At 45.0% G+C, this 21,314-nt stretch overlaps 2 protein-coding genes across 4 annotated transcripts in view; one reads left to right on the plus strand and one right to left on the minus strand.

Moving 5' to 3' along the window:
- Ears2 (glutamyl-tRNA synthetase 2, mitochondrial) overlaps window positions 1–19,372 on the minus strand; it is a 26,486-nt gene extending 7,114 nt beyond the window's left edge. For both annotated transcript variants that reach the window (XM_031388166.1, XM_031388167.1), the window contains exons 1-7: window positions 19,002–19,372; window positions 15,389–15,544; window positions 11,089–11,278; window positions 4,187–4,659; window positions 2,878–2,986; window positions 525–678; window positions 313–443 (exon numbers count right to left, since the gene is read on the minus strand). In XM_031388166.1, coding sequence (XP_031244026.1) covers window positions 313–443; window positions 525–678; window positions 2,878–2,986; window positions 4,187–4,659; window positions 11,089–11,278; window positions 15,389–15,544; window positions 19,002–19,140 — 1,352 coding nt within the window. In that variant the 5' untranslated portion in view covers window positions 19,141–19,372. The remainder of the gene's footprint in view (window positions 1–312; window positions 444–524; window positions 679–2,877; window positions 2,987–4,186; window positions 4,660–11,088; window positions 11,279–15,388; window positions 15,545–19,001) is intronic.
- Ubfd1 (ubiquitin family domain containing 1) overlaps window positions 19,257–21,314 on the plus strand; it is a 13,510-nt gene continuing 11,452 nt past the window's right edge. Inside the window, exons 1-3 of one of the 2 annotated variants that reach the window (XM_031388168.1) lie at window positions 19,257–19,578; window positions 19,757–20,086; window positions 21,078–21,286. In XM_031388168.1, the coding sequence (XP_031244028.1) occupies window positions 19,377–19,578; window positions 19,757–20,086; window positions 21,078–21,286 (741 nt within the window). In that variant the 5' untranslated portion in view covers window positions 19,257–19,376. The remainder of the gene's footprint in view (window positions 19,579–19,756; window positions 20,087–21,077; window positions 21,287–21,314) is intronic. The other variant, XM_031388169.1, reaches the window with a different exon arrangement.

Below are 21,314 nucleotides of genomic sequence, written 5' to 3' on the forward strand. Positions count from 1 at the left end.
AAAAAAAAAAAAAAAAAAAAAAAAAAAAACCAACCAACCAACCAACCAACAAACAAACAAACACAACAAAATTCTGTTACTCTTACAGTAAGCCAGGTCCTCTCTTCCTTATATGGCTGAGGAGGGGAAGCTCAAGGAGCAGAGCCACCTGGACCTTAAGGGTTGCTGTCCTTAACTGAGAAGCCAGTGAGAGACCATTTTATCAGCTTGCCATAGTTTTGTAATAGGGACCAAGAACCAAGGTCTAGTGAAGAGACGCCAGGGCAAAGAGAAGGGTGTGTCAAACCCTTAACCAGGTATGTGAGCACTTACCCCAGCAAGCGTTTGGCAATCACATCCATCTTTTCCGAGTTTGCCCCCAGTTCTGCTTGATGGACAGCAGGGCGGGTCCATAAGTAGGAGTACACTGGGGAGACCAGATCCTGTAGACGGCTGATGTGACCCTGGGTAGAGAGGCAGTCACCACATGCACCTTGAGAACTTGGAAAACTCTGGAAGGGGTTAAGGAGGCCCTAAACCCATACCTGTCTCAGCAGGAGGATCCTCTCCATATATGCAGGATCCAGAACGTCCCTGTCTTGCAGTTCACTCCCGAATGCCTCCTTCACCAGGCCCTGCAACTTCTTCACCAACTGGGGTCTCCGGGTCTCACTGCTCACCAGCCGGCGGAGGTGCAGCCTAAGGGTGAAGAAAGAGGATGTCCTAGTACTGATACCGTAGGAATATGACAAACCTCTCCCCTCAGAGCAGCGTAGAGATTTGAAAAATGTCACATCTATAAAACCCACAGGTAGAAACATAGCTTTCTTTATATGTATAAAGGACTTGATGGTGGTCACAGCCACCATGAGTCTAGGCAAACATGGTTTGTTTTCAGTGTTTTATTTTTTATTTTCCCTAGCTGGCTTGGAATTCACTTTTTAGACCCACCTGGCCCCACACTCCAAGTGCTAGAATTAAAGGTGTGTGACATCATACCAGGCATTTTCAATGTTTTAAAAACAGTAGCTGACTCTTCCCTGTTACTTTTGAGGTGTTACAAGAGAAAACCCAAGGCCTAAGGCATACTAAGTAAGCATTCTAGAACTGAGCTACACCCAGCCGAGAAGCTATTTTACACCAGGAGATCACGGTAATGAACATTCTGGCTCTCCTAGTGGAATGAGCAGCTCTGGGTGCTCAGTGCCCTGACCACAGCTTTAACTAGCTGGAGCAGGCTGGATCCATGTTGCTGGCTCAGACTCCAGAGTCCTCCAGACGCCCTGTTCCTCTCCTCCTTGGTGTCTTGCCAGACTCTCCCTTCCCACACTATCACCTGACCTCCACAAGCACCTGAGTTTACACAGAAGAATCCAAAAAATGTATCCCTACAATTTGGAACAGGAGCTTTTTCAATGAAGCACTCGGTTTCAAAGCTGGGGCTTTCCTGTCAATTCAAATTATCTCTTTTCTGGAATCCTAACTCCCTGACTTCTGAACAGTAAAGCCTCCAAAAGTCCAACTCTCATACCAAGCCTTTTTATCTTCAGTCCCCAGGCTGTCTTTTGCCTCTTCCTGACAGAGCTGGAAGAGCCAAGGAGAGACATGGCAGTGCAGATCCAGGGACCACTCTAAGTTCTATGGCCTTTCTCTGTGTTACAGAGAAAGCTAAGTAATAAAGTGGTAAATAGCTCATGGGCTTGGGACTTGATAGTCCTGAGTCCAAAGCCCATCTGCCAGGTGTTTGCAGTAACCCACACAACCTCTGGAAAGCTAGGGAGCCTCAGATATAGAGTGGGATAAGAGGCCTCTGGCAGAGAGGTAGTGAAGATTACCTATGGAACTATATTCAAAGTGCTGATGCCAGGGCTTGGAAGCCACCCATTCAAGGGCTGCAGACCTGCAGAAGTCTAAGGCTCCTTGCATGTCACAGGATGGAAGACAAGACACTATGGGAAGTTAACGGGAATGCAGACTGGCAAAAAACAATTTAAAACCTTTTGCTTTGTTTTTAGTGTTTGAAACAGATTCTGTGTCGTTAGGCTGACCTAGAACTCACCATCTTCCCATAGCCCCTTGAGTGCTAGAATTATGAGCATGTGTAATTTGCTTGGAAAAATAATTTGAGTATTATAGAAAACATATGGATACAGTACAGAAACTGTGCAATCTCCTTAGCAGCAAGGCCAGGCAGTAAGAAGGAAAAAAACAACCCAGGAGACCCTCCTGGCCATGCTGAATTAATATACCACAAGTCCAACCCTGAGACACAGTCATGCTAAATGAATCAGTCACTATTCCCATATTCATACACTATCAGTATTATTTATTGCTGCTGCTGGGACACTAATATACCAACTAATATATTTACTGTATCTCTGAAGTAAGCATGGAGGTGGCTTGACGACAGAAACATCTAAGGATAATTCAGCTTGGCTAGAATCTTTCTTTTTTGCTGACTCCTGGATTGTAGGGAGGTATCACAAAATAACTCTGAGCTGACTCCATTTCCTTCTGAAATAGTACTTCTATGGAATAAAAAAGGTAGCCGTATTGTATCTGGCATGCTCTTGCTGGCCCCAAATGCCTCACTGCTTACTGTGTAAATCTGCTAGTCATTTAAATTCTGTTTTGGACCATATAGGTAACATACAGCAAGGTTGCACAACTGATAAAGTCATATCCTTAAAATAACTGCAGTTAAATCGGTATGTTGGCACACTCTTGTAATTTGAGCAATTGGGAGTGGAGGCAGGAGGATCGAGAATTCAAGATCATCAATTGGCTACATAGTGAGTCTAAGGCCACTATATAACCCAAGCTGGCCTAGAGTTACAATTCTGTCTCGACATTCCAAGACTATAGGTATGCACCATAGTGCTTGGTTCTCTCACTTACCTGTTGAATTCTGGGAGCTTCTCTAGGTCCAGCAGGGCTGAGTGGCAGGTGATCCGAGTCAGGTCAAACTGTGTAATCAGCTCCGGCAGGGTCCTGCCCATTTGGTTCTCTGCAAGTCAGGCCCACTTGGCTGCTCAGCCCCTCCCTCATCTACTTATTTCTGTTCTTCCTGTTATCTTTCTTTCTGTATTGCCCAGGCTGGCCTATAGATTTTGATCCTTCTGCCTCTGTTTCCCAAATTGCTGGGATATAAGTATTGGCTACATTTCCCTGCCTTCACACACAAAGGAGAGCAAGTGGGTAAGCTGTAGGCTTCCCACTACATTTGGACCAAAGCCACAAGAGCAGTATGCCCACTGTCTGGATTACTTCAGAGCTTCTTATCTACTTGGCTATTGAGTAGGGTCTAATGTCAGTGTACCCTACATATTTCTTTCTTAATGCCACAGTGGAACCTCAATGATGGAAGCTGCTGTTTTCTGTTTCATCTGAGATAGGACTTTGGTATTTACATAGTCCAGACTGACCTCAAACTAGTAAGGGCATGGAATCCAGAAGAGGGTATTGGATCTTGCTTGACCTTGGAGTTACAGGCAGCTGTACCTGTGTTGGACCATCTCTCCAGGCCCTGGAAGCAGCTTCTTTATGAGCAGCAGCTCTCTTTGGTGCAGTCATGAGGCACCATGGTCAGCCACAGGCCTCAGGAACTATATCCTTTACTAAGGATGTGACTCTGGCAAGTTATTCAAACTCCTGAACCTCAGATCACCTTAGAAACTAGGATTATCAACTTATTGCCAGGGTTTCAGAAATTCTGGCCACAGAAAGTCATCCTATCTGATACTTGGTTCTTCAAAGTTTGTGTTCTCAACCTGAATAAGCTGGATTCACAGTAACATCAGTAATACTGTTACAGAACATACTTGTATAATTACAGTAATCATGAGTCTGTGGCTTTTGTGCTTATGATGTAGCCAGACAGTGGGCTGGTTCCTTGTATTTACAAGCTCACTGGCTCCTAAGTAACCCTACAGGGCATACCCTTAGCCCTATCATATGGACGAGACTAATGAGACTTCTGGTCTCTGAGGGCAAGGGATAGTGCCTACTGTGAGCCCCACTCCAACAACAAAGCAATGTGGGAAAAACCAAGTGAGGGACATAGTTGTCTGGCTCGAGAAACAGTACTGACTAGAATAATGAACCTGTCCAAGATCATGTGATTGATAGGTGGCACTGCTTTGACAAACAGGTCTGCCTGTATCAAAGCTCAAGCTTAGCCACCATGACAACTCTGCTGCATATGTACCTGTAAACCCCGAACCACAGTTGGTGATGATGTCGAGCAAGGCTTCTGGCAGAAAACCGGTGTCAGCAAAATGTTCCAGGAAAATGTCCCCTTGCCTCTTAGATAGCTTGCTACCATCCCTGTTGAGGAGCAGGGGCAGATGAGCAAATCGAGGTGGCTGCCAGCCCAGGGCCTGGTAGAGGAGCAAGTGCTTGGAGGTGGAGACTAGCCACTCAGAGCCCCGCAGCACATGGCTGATGCTCATGTGGTGGTCATCTACCACACAGGCTAGGTGGTAGGTGGGAAAGCCATCACTTTTCAGTATAACTGGGTCCCCTTCCACACTGGCCACTTCATGCTGAGTCCAGCCATATACCAGGTCCTGGAAGGCTGGTACTGCCTCCTCTAGGCGGAAGCGGATAGCAGGCTTGGGGTCTATGGCCAGCTTCTGGGCCACCTGTGCCTGGCTCAGGTTCCGGCACCGATTGTCATACCTGTTGGGAGATAAAAAGCAGAGTAGCTAAGAGAATCGTCAGTGGACAGAATCTCACAGCCCCTCAAGTTCTGGTGTCTACTTGCAGTGCTAAAGACTTTACTCAAGGCCCTGGGAATGCTAGTAAGCACTCTACTATCTGAACTATAACCCCAACCCTTATCTTTGGTTTCTGATAGCTTATGCCCTGGGGTAACTCATTAACCTCTTGAAGGGGCTTCTTCTGTCTAGAATAGTTTTAAAAATAAAGTTGTATGGGACAACACAGTGTGTTGACTTATTAATCGTTGTCCCTTTTCCCTTGCTAAGGAGGACATGGGAACTGCTTAGACTAAGAGCAGAATTTCAATGAGTACAGACAACCTTGCGATCTTGTGACCTGGTATCAGTGCTCAGTCCAGGTAAGAATGTAAATGACACTTGGTAGATAAGGAAAGGCTAAGGTTCTGGGAAAGATATTTCTTTTCAATGAGATTAAGAAACACCTATAAGGGGGAAAACCCTCCGTTTAAACTTCCCAGAAGCACTCTGGTTGCCACCCTCTGAGAAGCCATGTTGAAACTGTTAACCCCATACACAATTAAGGGAGAAAAGGCAAGGCTGTCAGCAGGCAGGGTAATAGTCAGAGAGGTCACCACAGAGCCCTGACATCTCAAGGCTGCCCTTCTTAGCCTGGAGTCATCCACCTCCATAAGATTCAAAGATATGGTTGTGTGGCTCATGTCCTCTCTACTCAAAAAGTGGGTGCACAGGCCCTTTAGGACCAGCTTCACTTGGGAACTCGTAGGAAACTCAGACCCAAACTTTAAGACATGCCAAGCTAGAATCTGTAGGGTAATCATAAGCCCAAATAACTCGTACACTAGAGAAAATATTGAGAGCTGTTGCTGTTTTCAACATTTCTAAAAGATTCATTTATTTATTATGTATACAATGTTCTGCCTGCACAGCAAGAAGAGAGAGCCAGATCTCATTATAAATGGTTATGAACCACCAGGTGGTTGCTGGGAATTGAACTAAGGACCTCTGGAAGAACAGTCAGTGCTCTTAACCTCTGAGCCATTTCTCCAGCCCTGTTTTCACTTTTTAACTTACTTTATCTCTTACTTCTTTCCTTCTTTGGTTGATCACTTCTTCAAAATTTTTATTAAAAATTATATGTACAAATAACTTTGTGTGTATGTGTATATAAGCACAGTGCCTGGGGAGGTCAGAGCCAATGGATGCACCTGGAGCTGGAGTTACAGGAGCTGTGTGAGCTGCCTAATGTGGTGCTGAGAACTAAACTCTGGTCCTGTGCAGAGGCAGTGTGAGTTCCTAACTCCTAGGTCAACTAACTCTCCAGTTCCCTAGTTTGCCACCAAAAAAAAAGTTTTAGCCAAATGTGGTAGTGCATGCTTTTAATGTCAGCACTCAGGAGGCAGAGGCTAGTAGCTCTATGAGTTCAAGGATAGCCTGGTCTTCAGAGCTAGTTCCATCAGAGTCAGAGCTACAGAGGGGAAAAGTGTCTTGAAAAACAAAAAAATAAAAACAAGCGAAGAAACAAACAAGAGAAGGTTTTTAAAATGTATTATTGTGTGTGCATGATGTGCATATGCCATGGCGCAAGTCAGAGGGCAGCATCATGGAATGAGTTCTCTCTTTCCACCTTTCACAGGGGTCCTGCTGCTGGAACGCAGGTCTCCAGACCTACGTAGTAAGCAATCTCACTTGCTGAGCCAATTCACTGGCCTCTTTCTGTCAACTTTAACTTTTAAAATAGATCCAAAACTGTCCTAAGAAACACAAATGTGAAGCTTGCAAACTCAGTTCTTTTTTTTTTTTTAAAAATTCTGAGACAGGGTTTCTCTGTGTAGCCCTGGCCTTCCTGGAACTGGCTCAGTAGACCAGGCTAGCCTCAAACTCAGATCTGCCTGCCCCTGCTTCCTGAGTGCTGAGACTAATGGTGTGTGCCACCACACTGGGCAGTAAACTCAGATTCTGATACACCTAACTCTTAAGTCTCATAGATCTCATGGTATCATGTGGTCATAACTAAAAATAATTCTTTGTATTAATGGAGTATAGTCTGTTAACAATTAAAGACAAGCCGTTCAGTGGTGGCACATGCCTTTAATCCCAGCACTTGGGAGGTAGAGACAAGTGGATTTCTGAGTTCAAGGCTAACCTGGTCTACACAGTGAGTTCCAGGACAACCAGGGCTACACAGAGAAACCCTGTCTTGAAAAAACAAAAAACCGAAACAAAACAAAAGAAAGTAGAGCTTCAATGCTATGATGCCATACTGATAACAGTGTAAACTAAGTAAAAACCACTGGATGGGATCTATCAAGACAATATGTTGTGCTTCCCGTGTGTGTGTGTGTGTGTGTGTGTGTGTGTGTGTGTGTGTGTGTGTGTGTGTGTGTGTGTAGATGGACATGGGAGATTGTTCACAGTACATGCTGGTCTCACATTTACTACACACTGAGGATGACTTTGTTTTTTTGTTTTATTTATATATTTATTATATGTAAGTACACTGTAGCTGTCTTCAGACACCCCAGACGAGGGCATCAGATCTCATTATGGGTGGTTGTGAGTCACCATGTGGTTGCTGGGATTTAAACTCAGGACCTTTGAAAGAGCAGTCAGTGCTCTTAACCACTGAGCCACCTCTCCAGCTCTGAGGATGTCTTGAGCAGCCCTGTCCCGGCTGTTCCTATCTCTCCAAGTGCCTGATAACAGGAGTGTATTACCATACCCAGCTTCAATGCTATATACAGTCCAGTCCCTGTAATGAAGTCTACATTCTGGAAGAAATCTATAATGGGGGATATTGATGTCAATTTGACAGTATCTGAAAACACCTAAGAGGCAAGTCTCTAGGCATACCTGTAAGGAATTACTTAGATATTGTTTAGTGTCTAAGACTGTATGAGGGGGGGCTGGCGAGATGGCTCAGCGGATAAGAGCACTGACTGCTCTTCCGAAGGTCCTGAGTTCGGATCCCAGCAACCACATGGTGGCTCACAACCACCCGTAATGAGATCTGACGCCCTCTTCTGGTGTGTCTGAACACAGCTATAGTGAATTGAGCGAGCCAGAGCGAGCCAGAGCGAGCCAGAGCGAGCCAGAGCGAGCCAGAGCGAGCCAGAGCGAGCCAGGCCGGCAGAGGTCCTGAATTCAATTCCCAGCAGCCACACACATGATAGCTCGTGGACATCTGTACAACCATAAATAAATAAAATAAATATTAAAAAAAAAAGACTGTATGAGGGATCATATTGATTAAATGAATTGATACAGGAAAATCCATCTGCACCATTCTGTAGTGAATGGGTTTCCTTAAAAACCCAGTTACATTGAGTATGGTTTTGTTTTAATTCAGGTGTGGGATAAGGGGCTGCTTCCACTTGCCCACAGCTGCTAACTATGACTGTCTTGTATTCTAGGAAGGGCCCGATTTTTGCCAGCTTCAGAGAGTTTACATTTGGGATTCTGGAGAGGGCATGTATGGGAGAGTCCCAAGGAGGCCTGTGGCTGCTGTTGCTGGTTCCTGCAGCTGCGCTTGCTATTACTGGATTGCTGGTTGGAGATTCTGACAAAGAACACTGAACTTGCCCCAGGGAACTTGACACACCTAGTCAGCAGGAAGTAGTCTAAAGAGGTCTGTCCCCTTTCCCCTCTAACCTACATTCTCTTCTACATAGGGTTGGGACTTGGAAGTGATTAAGATGGAAAATGGGTTGGAAACCTGGTAGGTATAAGAATCCAATAAAGTACCCCAAAAATGTACACCTACACCATTCCCTGGGTTGGGTTCTTGGACTACATAGAATGAGGAAAGGGAACTGAACATTAGCAGTCATCATTTTCTTCATCCAGACTGTGGACATAGTGTGAGCAGCTGCTTCCAGCCCCTGCTCTAGACTTCCTTGCCATGATGGACTATACACGCAAACTGTGAGCCAGAAGAAACCCTTCCTTCCTTGAGTTTCTTTTGTCAGGGATTTTATCACAGCAAATAAACTAAGACACTATCTCATATACATATCACAGATGAAAATGATGTTCTTCAATGTTATTGGCTGCTTTTCTACTGCTGTGTCAAAACAATATGGCCAAGGCAACTAAAAAAGAAAACATTAACTTGAGCTTATGGTTTCAGAGGGTTAGAACCTATGATGGCAGAGCAAAGGCGAGGCAGCAGGAACAGCTGAGGGTTTACATTTTGATTGGCAAGCAGGAGGCTGAGAGAGCACAGTGGGAGGAACAGCTGCAGTCTTTTGAAACCTCAAAGTCCATCACCTCTAATGACATACCTCCTCCAACAAGGTCACACTTCCTAAAGCTACCTTCACAGTTCTAATAACTGGGGACTAAGTATTCAAACACATGAACTCCTGGGCACCATTCTCATTTAAACTACCACACTCATCTCAACTCCCCCCCTTTAGGACAAAGTATAGAAGGCATAAAGATTCATTAATAGGGATCAGAGTAAGTAATTCATAGTATTTCTTTTTTTTTTCTTAAAGATTTATTTATTATATGTAAGTACATTGTAGCTGTCTTCAGACACCCCAGAAGAGGGCATCAGATCTCATTACAGATGGTTGTGAACCACTATGTGGTTGCTGGGATTTGAACTCAGGACCTTCAGAAGAGGAGTCAGTGCTCTTAACTGCTGAGCCATCTCTCCAGCCCCATAGTATTTCAATATACAATTTTCTGTTGTTTTTTAAAGGTCTCACAAAGCCCAGAGGCTTCAAAGTCTCAAGGTAGCTAAGGATGACCCTGAACTCCTGATCGTCCTGCCTCTGCCTCCTGAATGCTCTGATTACAGGCAAATGTCACCATGCTATACCATAAATGCAAAATTATAGGATAGAAAAAAAATTATGTGCTGATATGGAAACTCCCCCAAGACAGGAGGTGTGTAGTATATTGCAAACTACCTTGACTGGAAAAGGTAACAGTAATCCCCCTTTGTCAGCACAGGCACTGAATAAACTACCTAGTACCAACTACCTCTTGAGAGAAGAAATGAGTTGCCAAAGCGAGGGTGAGGAGACATGTTTCTATGTATCTTTCGGTAGTTTAAGTATTAAATGTGAAGCTAGTAAATCAGCTCAGTAGGTGAGGGTGCCTCCTGCCAAGATTAATAATCTGAGTTCAATCCCCACATGGTAGAGGGAGAACACCAACTCGTGGAAGCTGTCCTTTGACCCATACACGCTGGGGCATGTGCTGCCCCTCACAAAATAAGTTTAAAAATGTGAAATCCTCTGTCTCGAAAAACCAAAAAAAAAAAAAAAAAAAAAAAAAAAAAAAAAAAAAAAGTAATAAAAATGTGAAATGTAGCTGGGCGGTGGTGGTGGTGCACGCCTTTAATCCCAGCACTTAGGAGGCAGAGGCAGGCAGATTTCTAAATTCGAGGCCAGCCTGGTCTACAGAGTGACTTCCAGGACAGCCAGGGCTATACAGAGAAACCCTGTCTCAAAAACCCCACCCCACCCCCCAAAAATGTGAAATGTAAATATTAAGCGTAAATGCCTCTGGAGTGCTGGGACTAAAGGCATCTGCCACTATACTCAGCAATTCTTTTAATTTTGAGTACATGTATGTGGGGTGTGTGTATATGAATACATGTGCTTATAGAGACCAGAAGAATCAGATTCCTCTGGACTTGCTGATACAGATGGTTATGAACTGTTCCATGTGGGTGCTAGGAACTGAACTTGGGTCCTCTACTAGGTCAGTAAGCATTCTGCGGGTGGAGGTGAGGGGGAAAGGGTCTCTTTACAAAACCCAGGCTGTCCTAGAACTCATTATGTATAACTGGCTAGCTTAAAACTCAAAGATCGCCAGGCAGTGGTGGCACACACCTTTAATCCCAGCACTTGGGAGGCAGAGGCAAGCAGATTTCTGAGTTCAAGGCCAGCCTGGGCTACAGAGTGAGTTCCAGGACAGCCAGGGCTACACAGAGAAACCCTGTCTTGGAAAACAAACAAACAAACAAACAAACAATTAAAGGTGTGCACCACCATACACAGCCCCAAATTTTTTATACACTGTATAGTTATTAATATTACAGATAATATTGCCAGAGGTTCAGTTTAGCCAGCAGCTTCTCCTACAGCTCCAATGACTGTGAGATGGGCGGGGAGGGGAGAGGACCGGACCAGGTGTGTATTCTGACCTTTAGTTGGTTAGAGAAACCAGTAAGACCCCTGGCCTGCCCACAGCCTCTGGGGAGAGGAAAGAAGGGAATCTGCCTCAGGCAAAACTCCAGAAACCTGCAGGCTTGACTTCAGCCCAACTGAAGCTTTGAAAGATACTCAGAACCAAAGAACCTGCTAAGCCCTGCACAGATGCCTGATCTGCAGAAACAGAGAAACAACAAACACCAACTTGGGGAGGCAACCGAGTGAGCTGGGGTTCTCACCGGGGTGTCTGATGGCTCCTTAGTGCTTCCTTCTTCAGGAGCTCCAGCCGCCGCGGTGAACAGAAACAGGGATAGGCAGCTCCAGATTTCAGCAATGCTTCAGTGGCTTGGGCATACAAAGCCAGTCGCTGTGACTGATAATAGGGCCCTGCAGGACCACCCCGTCGGGGACTTTCATCAGGTGGGATGCCTGGAACACAGGTGGAAAACTGTCACAGAGGAACACCAGGAATGCAAACAATGCTCTTTTTTTTTCTTCAGCTATTCATCTAAGTGCTTTACATACATGTGAAAGCACATGGAAGCTATGGAGGCTTTTCGCATTCTAGGGGGGCAGGCAGTGTAGTGGCGGGGTGAGGGTGGGGGGTAGGGGGTAGGGGTGGGGATGGGACACAAGGCCTGCATAAGGGGGCCTCTGCAAGGAGGTTCCAGTAAAATAGGATAACAATACAGAATATCTACTAACATTTAATGCTAGCACACACCTATATTTCCACACTCACAACCTCATCAGAACTAGATACTAAGTCCTATTGCTAAAAACACAATGTATTTTTTGCTGCAGGACATTCAGATACCAAGCAAGAACTAACCTGAAACTGTCTTCCTTGCTAAGTAGACTTCATAGTGAGGACGGTGTAAAGCAGGCCATTGGGGAAGCAAACACGTCAATGGCACCCCTGTACCAAGCCTCCACACTACAGTACTGGCCTACAGACAAGATGTGCCCCATCAGTGCAAGAACACCACGAATGTTACAGAGGTAACCAACTGCTTTGGGGTTGGGTTTGACATATGCTCCACAGAAAGGGATTCAGGCCTGGTGCAGTAAACCTGGCCAAAAGCTCAGGCCAGAGGCTCTGGGGAGGAACTACTCCTTTTGTTTTGCTAAATGACTTGTTACACTGCCTTCTAAATATTTATGTTATCCCTTCAACCTTGTCAGAGAGGCATCTCTTTGCAGTGGTCAGCACACAATCAACAATACATAACTGGTCAGAGTGCTGAGAATAGTGTCTACTGAGTGCTTGGCTCTAAATGGAACATCTTTATCCATGCTTAGACCATAGCACTTGTCCTTCCTCACCCAGCACTACTTCTCTTCCACAGAACTTTTGCATCTGATTCCATCTACTCTACTCTATGGAGCCATAGTTAGCTGCTTACTTACTTCAAGACTATGTGCCCTGCCGGGAGGTGGTGGCACACGCCTTTAATCCCAGCACTTGAGAGGCAGAGACAGGTGGATTTCTGAGTCGAGGGAGGCCAGCCTGGTCTACAGAGTGAGTTCCAGGATAGCCAGGGCTACACAGAGAAACCCTATCTCAAAAAAACCAAAAAAAAAAAAAGAAAAAAAGAAAAAAAGAAGAGCACAGTTTTGTCAGCATTCCAACCTATTACTCTTTCTCTGTAACTTTGCAGGTGCACATGCACAACTGTGTAGAGCCAGAAGTCAGTATTGGGTGTCTTCCTCAAGGGCTTTCCACCTGTTTTTTTAAGATTTAAAACAATCTATTCCTTAGTGTATGAATGCTCTGCCTGATCATGCTCATACAGTAGCCATAGAAGAGGGTGATGGAACCCAGAAGAGTAGCTGCTCGTAACCACTCCTCTTCCTGCCCACCTTCTTACTGAACCTGGAGAACCTTGGGTTACTGGGGTCAGTGAACCGCAAAGGCATCTGATCTCAAGTCCGCACACCTGCATAACAAGCAGTTTCCCCAACAAACCATCTCCCCAGCTCTTTCTCTGTAATTCTTATCACAACTCAATATCAGGTTAAGAACAAATTACAGAGCTGGGATACAGCTCAGTGGTAAAACACTTGCTTAATATTCACAGGCCCAGAGTTGGAGTCCAGTACTGTTTAAATTATTCTGGGTATGTGTAGTGCAGTGCTAATACTTGCAATCCTAGCATTTTCAAGACTCAGGCAGCTGAGCAGTGGTAGTGCATGCCTTTAATCCTAGCACTTGGGAGGCAGAGGCAGGTGGATTTCTGACTCGAGGCCAGCCTGGTCTACAGAGTGAGTTCCAGGACAGCCAGGACTATACAGAGAAACCCTGTCTCGAAAAACCAAAACAACAATAACCAAAAAGACTGAGGCAAGCAGCTAGATCAAAGTGATATTATTGAATAAATAAATTCCTTTAGTTAACGAACCTCGACTAAATACATATATAATAAAATTTCTCTAATAAAAGCTAGAAATGGTCCTCTTACTCCTGCTTCTCTACCTTGCCTCTTGCCCCTTGTTCCCCCTCTCCCATTCCCTTCCCCCTTCTCTCCCTGTGGTCATGGTCAGCTCCTACTTCTCTACTCTCTCCTTCTCTCTGTCTTTTTCTGCCTCTGCTACCCTCTTAACTCCCCTCCCCATGCCCTGAATAAACTCTATTCTATACTAAAAAAAAAAAAAAAAAGCTAGAAATGGGTTTCTGCTACTTAGGAACTTAGAGTCTAGTGAATAATTACCTGAGATGGGAATGTCTTCAAATAGTCTTGGTATTTTTCCTTAGGGGACTGACTTTCTCTGATGCCTGTCTTTAGGAGGAGCCCATAGGAGTTTGGGATGACCCGGGAGACTCCTAGTTATATTTAAGATTAACTTATACACAAGAGGGTCAGCTCCTGAGACTGCACTAATTTTGTTTAGCTCACAACTATGTGATTTTAAAATAAAATAAATACAAACCTGAGTTTAACAATGGGCAGTATGTTGGGATCAAACAAATGAGATTTATCCTAAGTACTACCATTTTGTTTTCAGACTCTTTTGATCAATTTGAAGCTAAAATTAAGTTCAAGTTTCCTCTTTATTCTTCTTTTGTTCTCCAAAACATAATGACTGTTCCTAACCATAAAAGAACAAATGAATCTGACTGATGAAAAACTGTAATTGTAACATGGCATAAATGTCAGTGGTTTTTGAGCTTTAAAACTCTGTAGCATTCTGGTTCAGGAGTGCAGTTTAGCTCCTGTATCCCTGATCCATCAGTATCACCCTGAGTACAATACATTTTGTCATCCGCTTACATCCTTACTGAGATGACATTTGAACATGCAGTTGGCTCCCCAGTCTGTGCTGTTGTCCCTGACTGGTCAGTTCTTGATGACTAATTCAAATAAAGATTGTGCTCGGCTAGAGACTCTTGTGCCTGCTTGGGTTGTTTTGGATTTTTGTACCCTAACAGTATTTTAAAAATAGGCCATCAAGGTGGTTCAAGGGACAAACTCTTGCTGCAATTCCTGATGGTGGGAGTTCAGTGGCTAGAACCCATCTTGTAGAAGGAGAAAAACAACTCCTGAAAGTGGTCCTCTGATCTCCACATAAGTGCACACATACAAATAAGTAATGTAGCCAGGCGGTGGTGGCGCATGCCTTTAATCCCAGCACTTGGGAGGCAGAGGCAGGTGGATTTCTGAGTTCGAGGCAAGCTTGGTCTACAGAGTGAGGTCCAGGACAGCCAGGGCTACACAGAGAAACTCTGTCTCAAAAAAAAAAAAAAAAAAAAAAAAAAAAGTAAAGTAAACAAAAAAATAGATAAAAAAAGAGTTAGGGAGAAGACAAAGAAAGTATGTTTTAAAAAGAGAGAATTTGGGCTGGAGAGATGACTCAGTGGTGAAGAGCACTGACTGCTCTTCCAAAAGTCTTGAGTTCAAATTCCAGCAACCACGTGGTGGCTTACAACCATCCGTAATGAGATCTGACGCCCTCTTCTGGTGTGTTTAAAGACAGCTACAGTGTACTTACATATAATAATAAATAAATCTTTAAAAAAAGAGAGAGAGAGAATTCAGCTGGGTATGTTGGATCACAACATGTCAACTTTAATCCCAGAACTCAGGAGGCAGAGAGAGATGAATCTCTGTGAATTAGAGGCCAACCTGGTATACACAGTAAGTTCCAGTATAGCCAGGACTACATAGATAGATCCTATATCTATAAACAAACAAACACTTCAACTTTCTGTTTCTTCTTGGAACTATAAAGCTGGACACGTGAGGTTACATTCTCATGGGAACAGGAGCTGGCCTAGTCACTCATTTTCAATGAACCTGTCTCCTGCCTGGCCTACACAGGGAATGGACTTAGGTAAGATAAGAACAGGAATCTCACAACAGCCTTAGAGCTTTAGGGAGCCTTGGTATTTTTACAGGGACCACCTGCCACCCCAGACTGTGTAAAGGTATCAATTTTTTCAGGAATTATCATTCTCCACTTTGAACCCTCAGAGAAGATCCACGGCCTCCTTTTCTGCATTCTGTTCCTCCCCAGAGATTCTTTCCTTGCCAGCCTCACCTGCCCACTCCAGCATGTCCTCAATGTTTTCTGCTGCTCCTGGCACCAGGCGGCTCTGATCGGTGTCCTCAAGCCTCAGGATGAAGCTCCCCTGGTGCTTCTTGGCAAAGATATAGTTGTAGAGGGCAGTACGGAGGCCACCCAGGTGCAAGAAGCCTGGTAGAAAAGAACAGGTCAGACAGGACAAGGAAAAGACTAGATCATAGGCCTCAACTGAAGTGCAAATAAGAATGTCCCAACAAAGTTTTAAGACCAAGAAATGGCTCTGATTGTCCTATATCTCTGGTTGTCACCCAAACAGACTGTTACTGAAAAGGACACAGAAGTATGGAGAGATGGCCCAATGGTTACAAGTATGGCTCCTCTTCTAGAAGCAGGTTCAGTACCTAGCATCCATATGGTGGCTCATAACCACCTATAACTCCAGTTCCAAAGGATCCAACACCATCTTTTGACCTCAGCAGGTACCACACATAGATATGGTGCACATACACAAATTACTCACATATAAAATAAAATTTTAAAAATCTGTTTTTGTTGTTGTTTTTTTGAGACAAGGTTTCTCTGTGTAGCCTTGGTATATCCTAGAACTTACTCTGTGTGCTGTGGACCAGGCTGGCCTCAAACTCAAACAGATCTGCCTGCCTCTGCCTCCCTAATGCTTGGCATTCTCTAGTGTTGGGATTAAAAGTGTGTACCACCACCACCACCACCTGGCTCAAAATAAATAAATCTTTTTAATTTTATTTTATTTTATTTTATTTTAGAGACAGGGTTTTTCTGTGTAGCCCTGGCTTTCCTGGAACTTTCTCTGTAGATCAGATTCACCTCAAACTCAGATTTTTCTGCCTCTGCTTCCTGAGTGCTGGGATTATAGGTGTGGAACACCACGGCCCAGGAAAATAAATAAATCTTAACAATAACAAAAGAAAAGGGACAGGCTAGCTGACTACACAATCCTTCACCTTGGGAATGAAAGAATAGCCAGGTGTTAGGTTTAGGAGCTTGTCATCACATAAAAATGCTTCAATGCTTCTTGAATACCTTAATCCTTGATTTTGACACTTGCCTCAAGGCTAATTTTCACCAGAAAGAGAAACAGCATTTTCTGTTTGAAAATTATTCAGAGTCCAGATCACACAAGCATTTAAGTTACATAAATTTAATGATGTATTCTAGGGGCAAAGGAGGGCTAATCATATGTTAATAACACAATTATATCCTGTAAAAAAAACTGCATATATATTCTACATATGATACTTAAGCTACATCATGCAAGTTAAATTTTTCCTACATGAGATTTTTACCTTAAGTGCCAGTTATAAGTAATCATAATTAAAAGCAACATTTGAATTCACTGTATGTCCCTTCACTGGAGTTTACTACTGACTAAAAGTCTCACATCTTCCCAGGTCTATCATTTCCCATTTCGTCTATTTCTTTAGTCCAGCCCAGGGCCCTGGATCTGATCTCCATAATCAGGCTGTCTACATTTATAATAATCTCATCTACATTTCCAGGTATCCAGGGCAGGATGGGACAGGAAATGCTTTTCTGGGTACCAGGCTGACCTGGCTCAACACAAATTGTATGTGAGACCTTCAGCAAATTATTGCAAATGCACAAAACAAGTAGTTCTCAGTGGAACTGAGTCTTAGGAAATTTAAGACAGAAGATACCAGAAATCAAAAATACCATCCCTCACATCATTCACACAGGATTCAAATTCCATATCCAGGGACAGAGTAAATGGCTCCAGTCTCTGCTGTACAAGCATGACAACTTGACAGGCAGATCCTTGTAGCTCAACTGGCTTTGGTAAATCAGTTGAGGACCAGGGTCAGTGACTGTCTTATAACCAAAGACACACACATATATACCACACATGAAATTTAAAAAACAATTGTGCCCATTATTAAGAAGTTGCTAACCTTTGGAAATTTATTTAGCTTTCACAAGTTTCAATTTACTGATCTTTACTGGGTTTAAAAATGAAAATCAGGCTGGACCTGGTGGACCGAACCTTTAATCTCACCACTCTAGAGACAGAGGCCGGCAGTCAGTGTGAGTTTGCAGCAACAGCCTGGACAAGACAGCAAGTTCCAGGCCAGCCAGGATACAGTGAGGCTGTTTCAACAAAACAGACACCTAGATCCTTCTTAATAATGAGGTTGCTGGAATACCTAAATGTTGACCAAAGTAGAACTTCAAGGCCTGATGACTCCAAAACCTGCGAGGGAGGCAGAGACAAGAGGACTGCTACTTGTTCAACACCAGCATGGTTTTCACAGTGAGTTCTAGGCCAGTCAAAGTGATACAGGAACTCTTTCCAAATTAAAAACAAGACAAAAACCCAAAAGTACAAACCTTCAATTAGTTTTAGCTCATAAAATCACTTTAATCATAGTGATCTACACTGCTTGTCAACTCTTTTCCATTTGGGTTTTTCCTGCCAGTCGGCAAAGGAATGAAAATAGTAATTGTAGTAAAGGCTACTGCACATAGCAGATCTTGCTAAGTGGCTCTGCTGCACTGGCTCAAAACCATAAGACAGGTACTATTATTAGCCCTACTTGACAAATCTCAAAATTGGGACATAAACAGAGCAAATAATTTTGCCAAAGCAACACATCTAGGGATTGGCAAAGACAAAAATATAGATGTGGAAAATGCCAGGCCTTGGATCCCTGCATAAATGCTTCTTCAAACAAGGTGAGCATCCCAGTGCATGTTTACCATAGGTGAACACTGAAACTGTGTGTCAAGGTTTAGTTAGATACTTGCAGCCCTTTGATAAGCTATTTTATGTCACGGAGACTAACAAAAGACGATTTTGTTCTCACGGTTTTGAGACCCTCACTTTTCCCCTAGTAGTTCCATTTATATTAGTCTTAAATACAGAATCACAACAGTGAACTCTGAACCAGGGCTTCTACCACATACTGAAGTTCCACAATCTATACTGCCTGCCCAGAAGTAATGCACTTTTCCTGCGCAGCCGGGACTCTCAGAAATATCTCTTCCTGCTGACCTTGGACCTAGATTGAAAGGTTGCTCAGTGTGAACAGGGCAGAAGGTGGCTTGAGCTAAAGGTTGGGAACTTGTGGGAGGAGGGGAGGAGATAACAGAATTTCTAGCAAGATATACCCTGGGCTCTGTTTTCTTTTGACTTGCTTAGCTGCCAGCAAACCCAGGCTTTTGTGCCTGTCATTTCCTCTTAGGCTTCAAGCGGGTCTTCTTGACATTTGGTTCTCAATTCAAATGTTACTTCTTCAGCAATACCTTCTGGGGCGCCCTATCCCGCTTCATTTCCAAAATGAAACATGACTCTAGGATTTGTCGTTTTTCAAAGCAGGAACCCTAACTGCATTATAAGCGCATAGGCCTTGGCATATAGTCCATACGCTCTGCACAGAGTGCATTAAGAAAGAACGGAGACAATACAACAAAGAAACTTCTAGCAAGCTCAATCACTGCAAACCCTAGTCCTCCATCTCTGTGTCTGTAAAACGGGGTCGCGCAGACAATCCCGGAAGGGACTGTTTCTGGAACTTTCGGGGGCGGGGACGTGAAGGTGGGTTGCGGCGCGCGGCGTCACGTCCGTCAGGATTACCTGTGGGGCTGGGAGCGAAGCGCACTCGCACCGTGGCCCCGGGATCTGGGCCCAGACTGGCCTCGCGCCGGCCCACGCAGTGCCCGAGGGCCACCACGTGTGGCTCGGCCAGCAGCAGCCTCTTTCGGAGCGCCGCCATGTGGAATGGAGACACACACGTGGGCTTCTTCGCGCGTCACTTCCGCGCGGCGGGGAAAAAATTCATTCCAACCAATCAACTTTCGCCACAGCGAGCGCGGCCCTGCCACTTAAAGGCGTAGGACGCCTATCTGGGCTGCTCACGCCCCTCTGGACAAGGGCGGCGATGTGCCGCCGCTCGGAGACCGAGCGCTGCGGGCAGGCCATTTCCCAGACCCGCCCCCTTCGGCTGCGGGAATGCTAAAGCGTGGCAGGGGCCGGCCCGGGAAGCGGAGGAGGCGGGTCTCCATAGAAACCTCCACCTGTTTCCGGCCAGCCTGTGTGAAATTAGGGGCTGTTGCGGGGGCCAATCTCAGCCAGCTCGCTTCTTCCCGGCGGCCCCTGCGGGCGCGGTGGGTGTTGTACACAATCATCATGGCGGCGGCCGGAGCCCCGGATGGTGAGTGTGGAGGGGAAGGCGGGCGGTCCTCTGCTGAAGAGCTTGCGGGAGCTGCCGGGGTCGTGGGACTGGGCCTGGCCCGAGAGGGAGGAGCGTGGCGCAGCAACGGCGGTGCCTGGGCCCGTTCTCGTCGCAGGCCAGGCTCGTGGCGAGCACCCACCCCCTAACTCCTTTGCAGGCGTGGAGGAACCAGGCATGGACACGGAGGCCGAGGCTGTGGCCACCGAGGCGCCCGCACGGCCCCTCAACTGCGTGGAGGCCGAAGCAGCCGTAGGGGCAGCGTCGGAGGACTCCTGCGACGCGCGAGGCAACCTGCAGCCGGCCCCGGCCCAGCCCCCTGGAGACCCCGCGGCCCAGGCCTCGGTCAGCAACGGCGAGGACGCGGGCGGCGGTGTGGGCAAGGAACTGGTGGATCTGAAGATAATCTGGAACAAGACCAAGCACGACGTGAAGGTTCCTCTGGACAGCACGGGTTCAGAGCTAAAGCAAAAGATTCACTCCATTACAGGTATTCTGGGAGCTGACATCCAACTGCTTCTACCCGCACCCTACCCTCTAGTTCTTGGTGCTTACGTCGTGCTAAACTGTTCGTGATTTTCTTGCCTAGACTCCCGCTATCCTCACTGCAGTTTTCTGAAGTCAGTACTTATATGTCCATTATTAATCAGAGAGGGAAAATTAGGCCCAAGATGATAGTGGTACCACCAAGTGGTGGAGTGAGATGCAAGCCTGAATCTTGAGTATTAGGCTCATCCTTCTAACAAATGTTGAACTATCATTGTTAGTGAAAATCTCCCGCGGTATTTATTAAATTTACTGGAGATTCTGAACGGGTCCAGGATTTAGCCACGGATTTATTTTTAGCAGACAGATAAGTTTCATAAGGGAAGTTCTTGAAGCAGTGCTATTGACTGTCCTGGTCACCCTTTCTAAATATTCATATTTGGCCATTTAATTTGTATTGGTTTGCTACTTGAAATACTTTTTTTTTTTTAAAGTTTTCTCCATGTAGCGTTTAAAAATCTTGTTGGCTTTCTGTATCCCTGACACTTGGGAATTCTCAGTATTTAAGTGGATAGAAGATTGAGTTATAGCTTGGAAGGAATGATAGCTAAGACATATCAAACAATTCTAAATATCTTACATTTATGCAGAAGGACCAAGTTTTTTTTTAAGATTTTATTTATTATTATACATAAGTACACTGTAGCTGACTTCAGACACACCAGAAGTGGGCATCAGATCTCATTACGGGTGGTTGCCAGGATTCAAACTCAGGACCCTTGGGAGAGCAGTCAGTGCTTTTAACCTCTGAGCCATCTTACCAGCCCATAAGGACCAAGTTTTACCAATAAAATAGTCCTGGTGGTCTGAATTCCTCCCAAGTTCACAAAGCTGATAGTTGATGGACCAGTATTCACTTCCTGTTTTGTTTTAGAAGGGGGATGGTCCACACATTTCCTGCTTATTCCTTTTACTGCCTTCCACTTTTTGTCAAGGTCTCCCACCTGCCATGCAGAAGGTCATGTATAAGGGACTTGTTCCTGAAGACAAGACGTTGAGAGAAATAAAAGTGACCAGTGGGGCCAAGATCATGGTGGTTGGCTCTACTATAAATGATGTTTTAGCAGTAAACACCCCAAAAGATGCTGCCCAGCAGGATGCAAAGGCTGAAGAAAACAAGAAGGAGCCCCTGTGCAGGCAGAAGGTAAGTCCGTCATGTACTTGCCTGTGGT

The sequence above is a fragment of the Mastomys coucha genome, unplaced genomic scaffold (assembly GCF_008632895.1).
Source record: "Mastomys coucha isolate ucsf_1 unplaced genomic scaffold, UCSF_Mcou_1 pScaffold21, whole genome shotgun sequence".
NCBI lineage: Eukaryota > Metazoa > Chordata > Mammalia > Rodentia > Muridae > Mastomys > Mastomys coucha.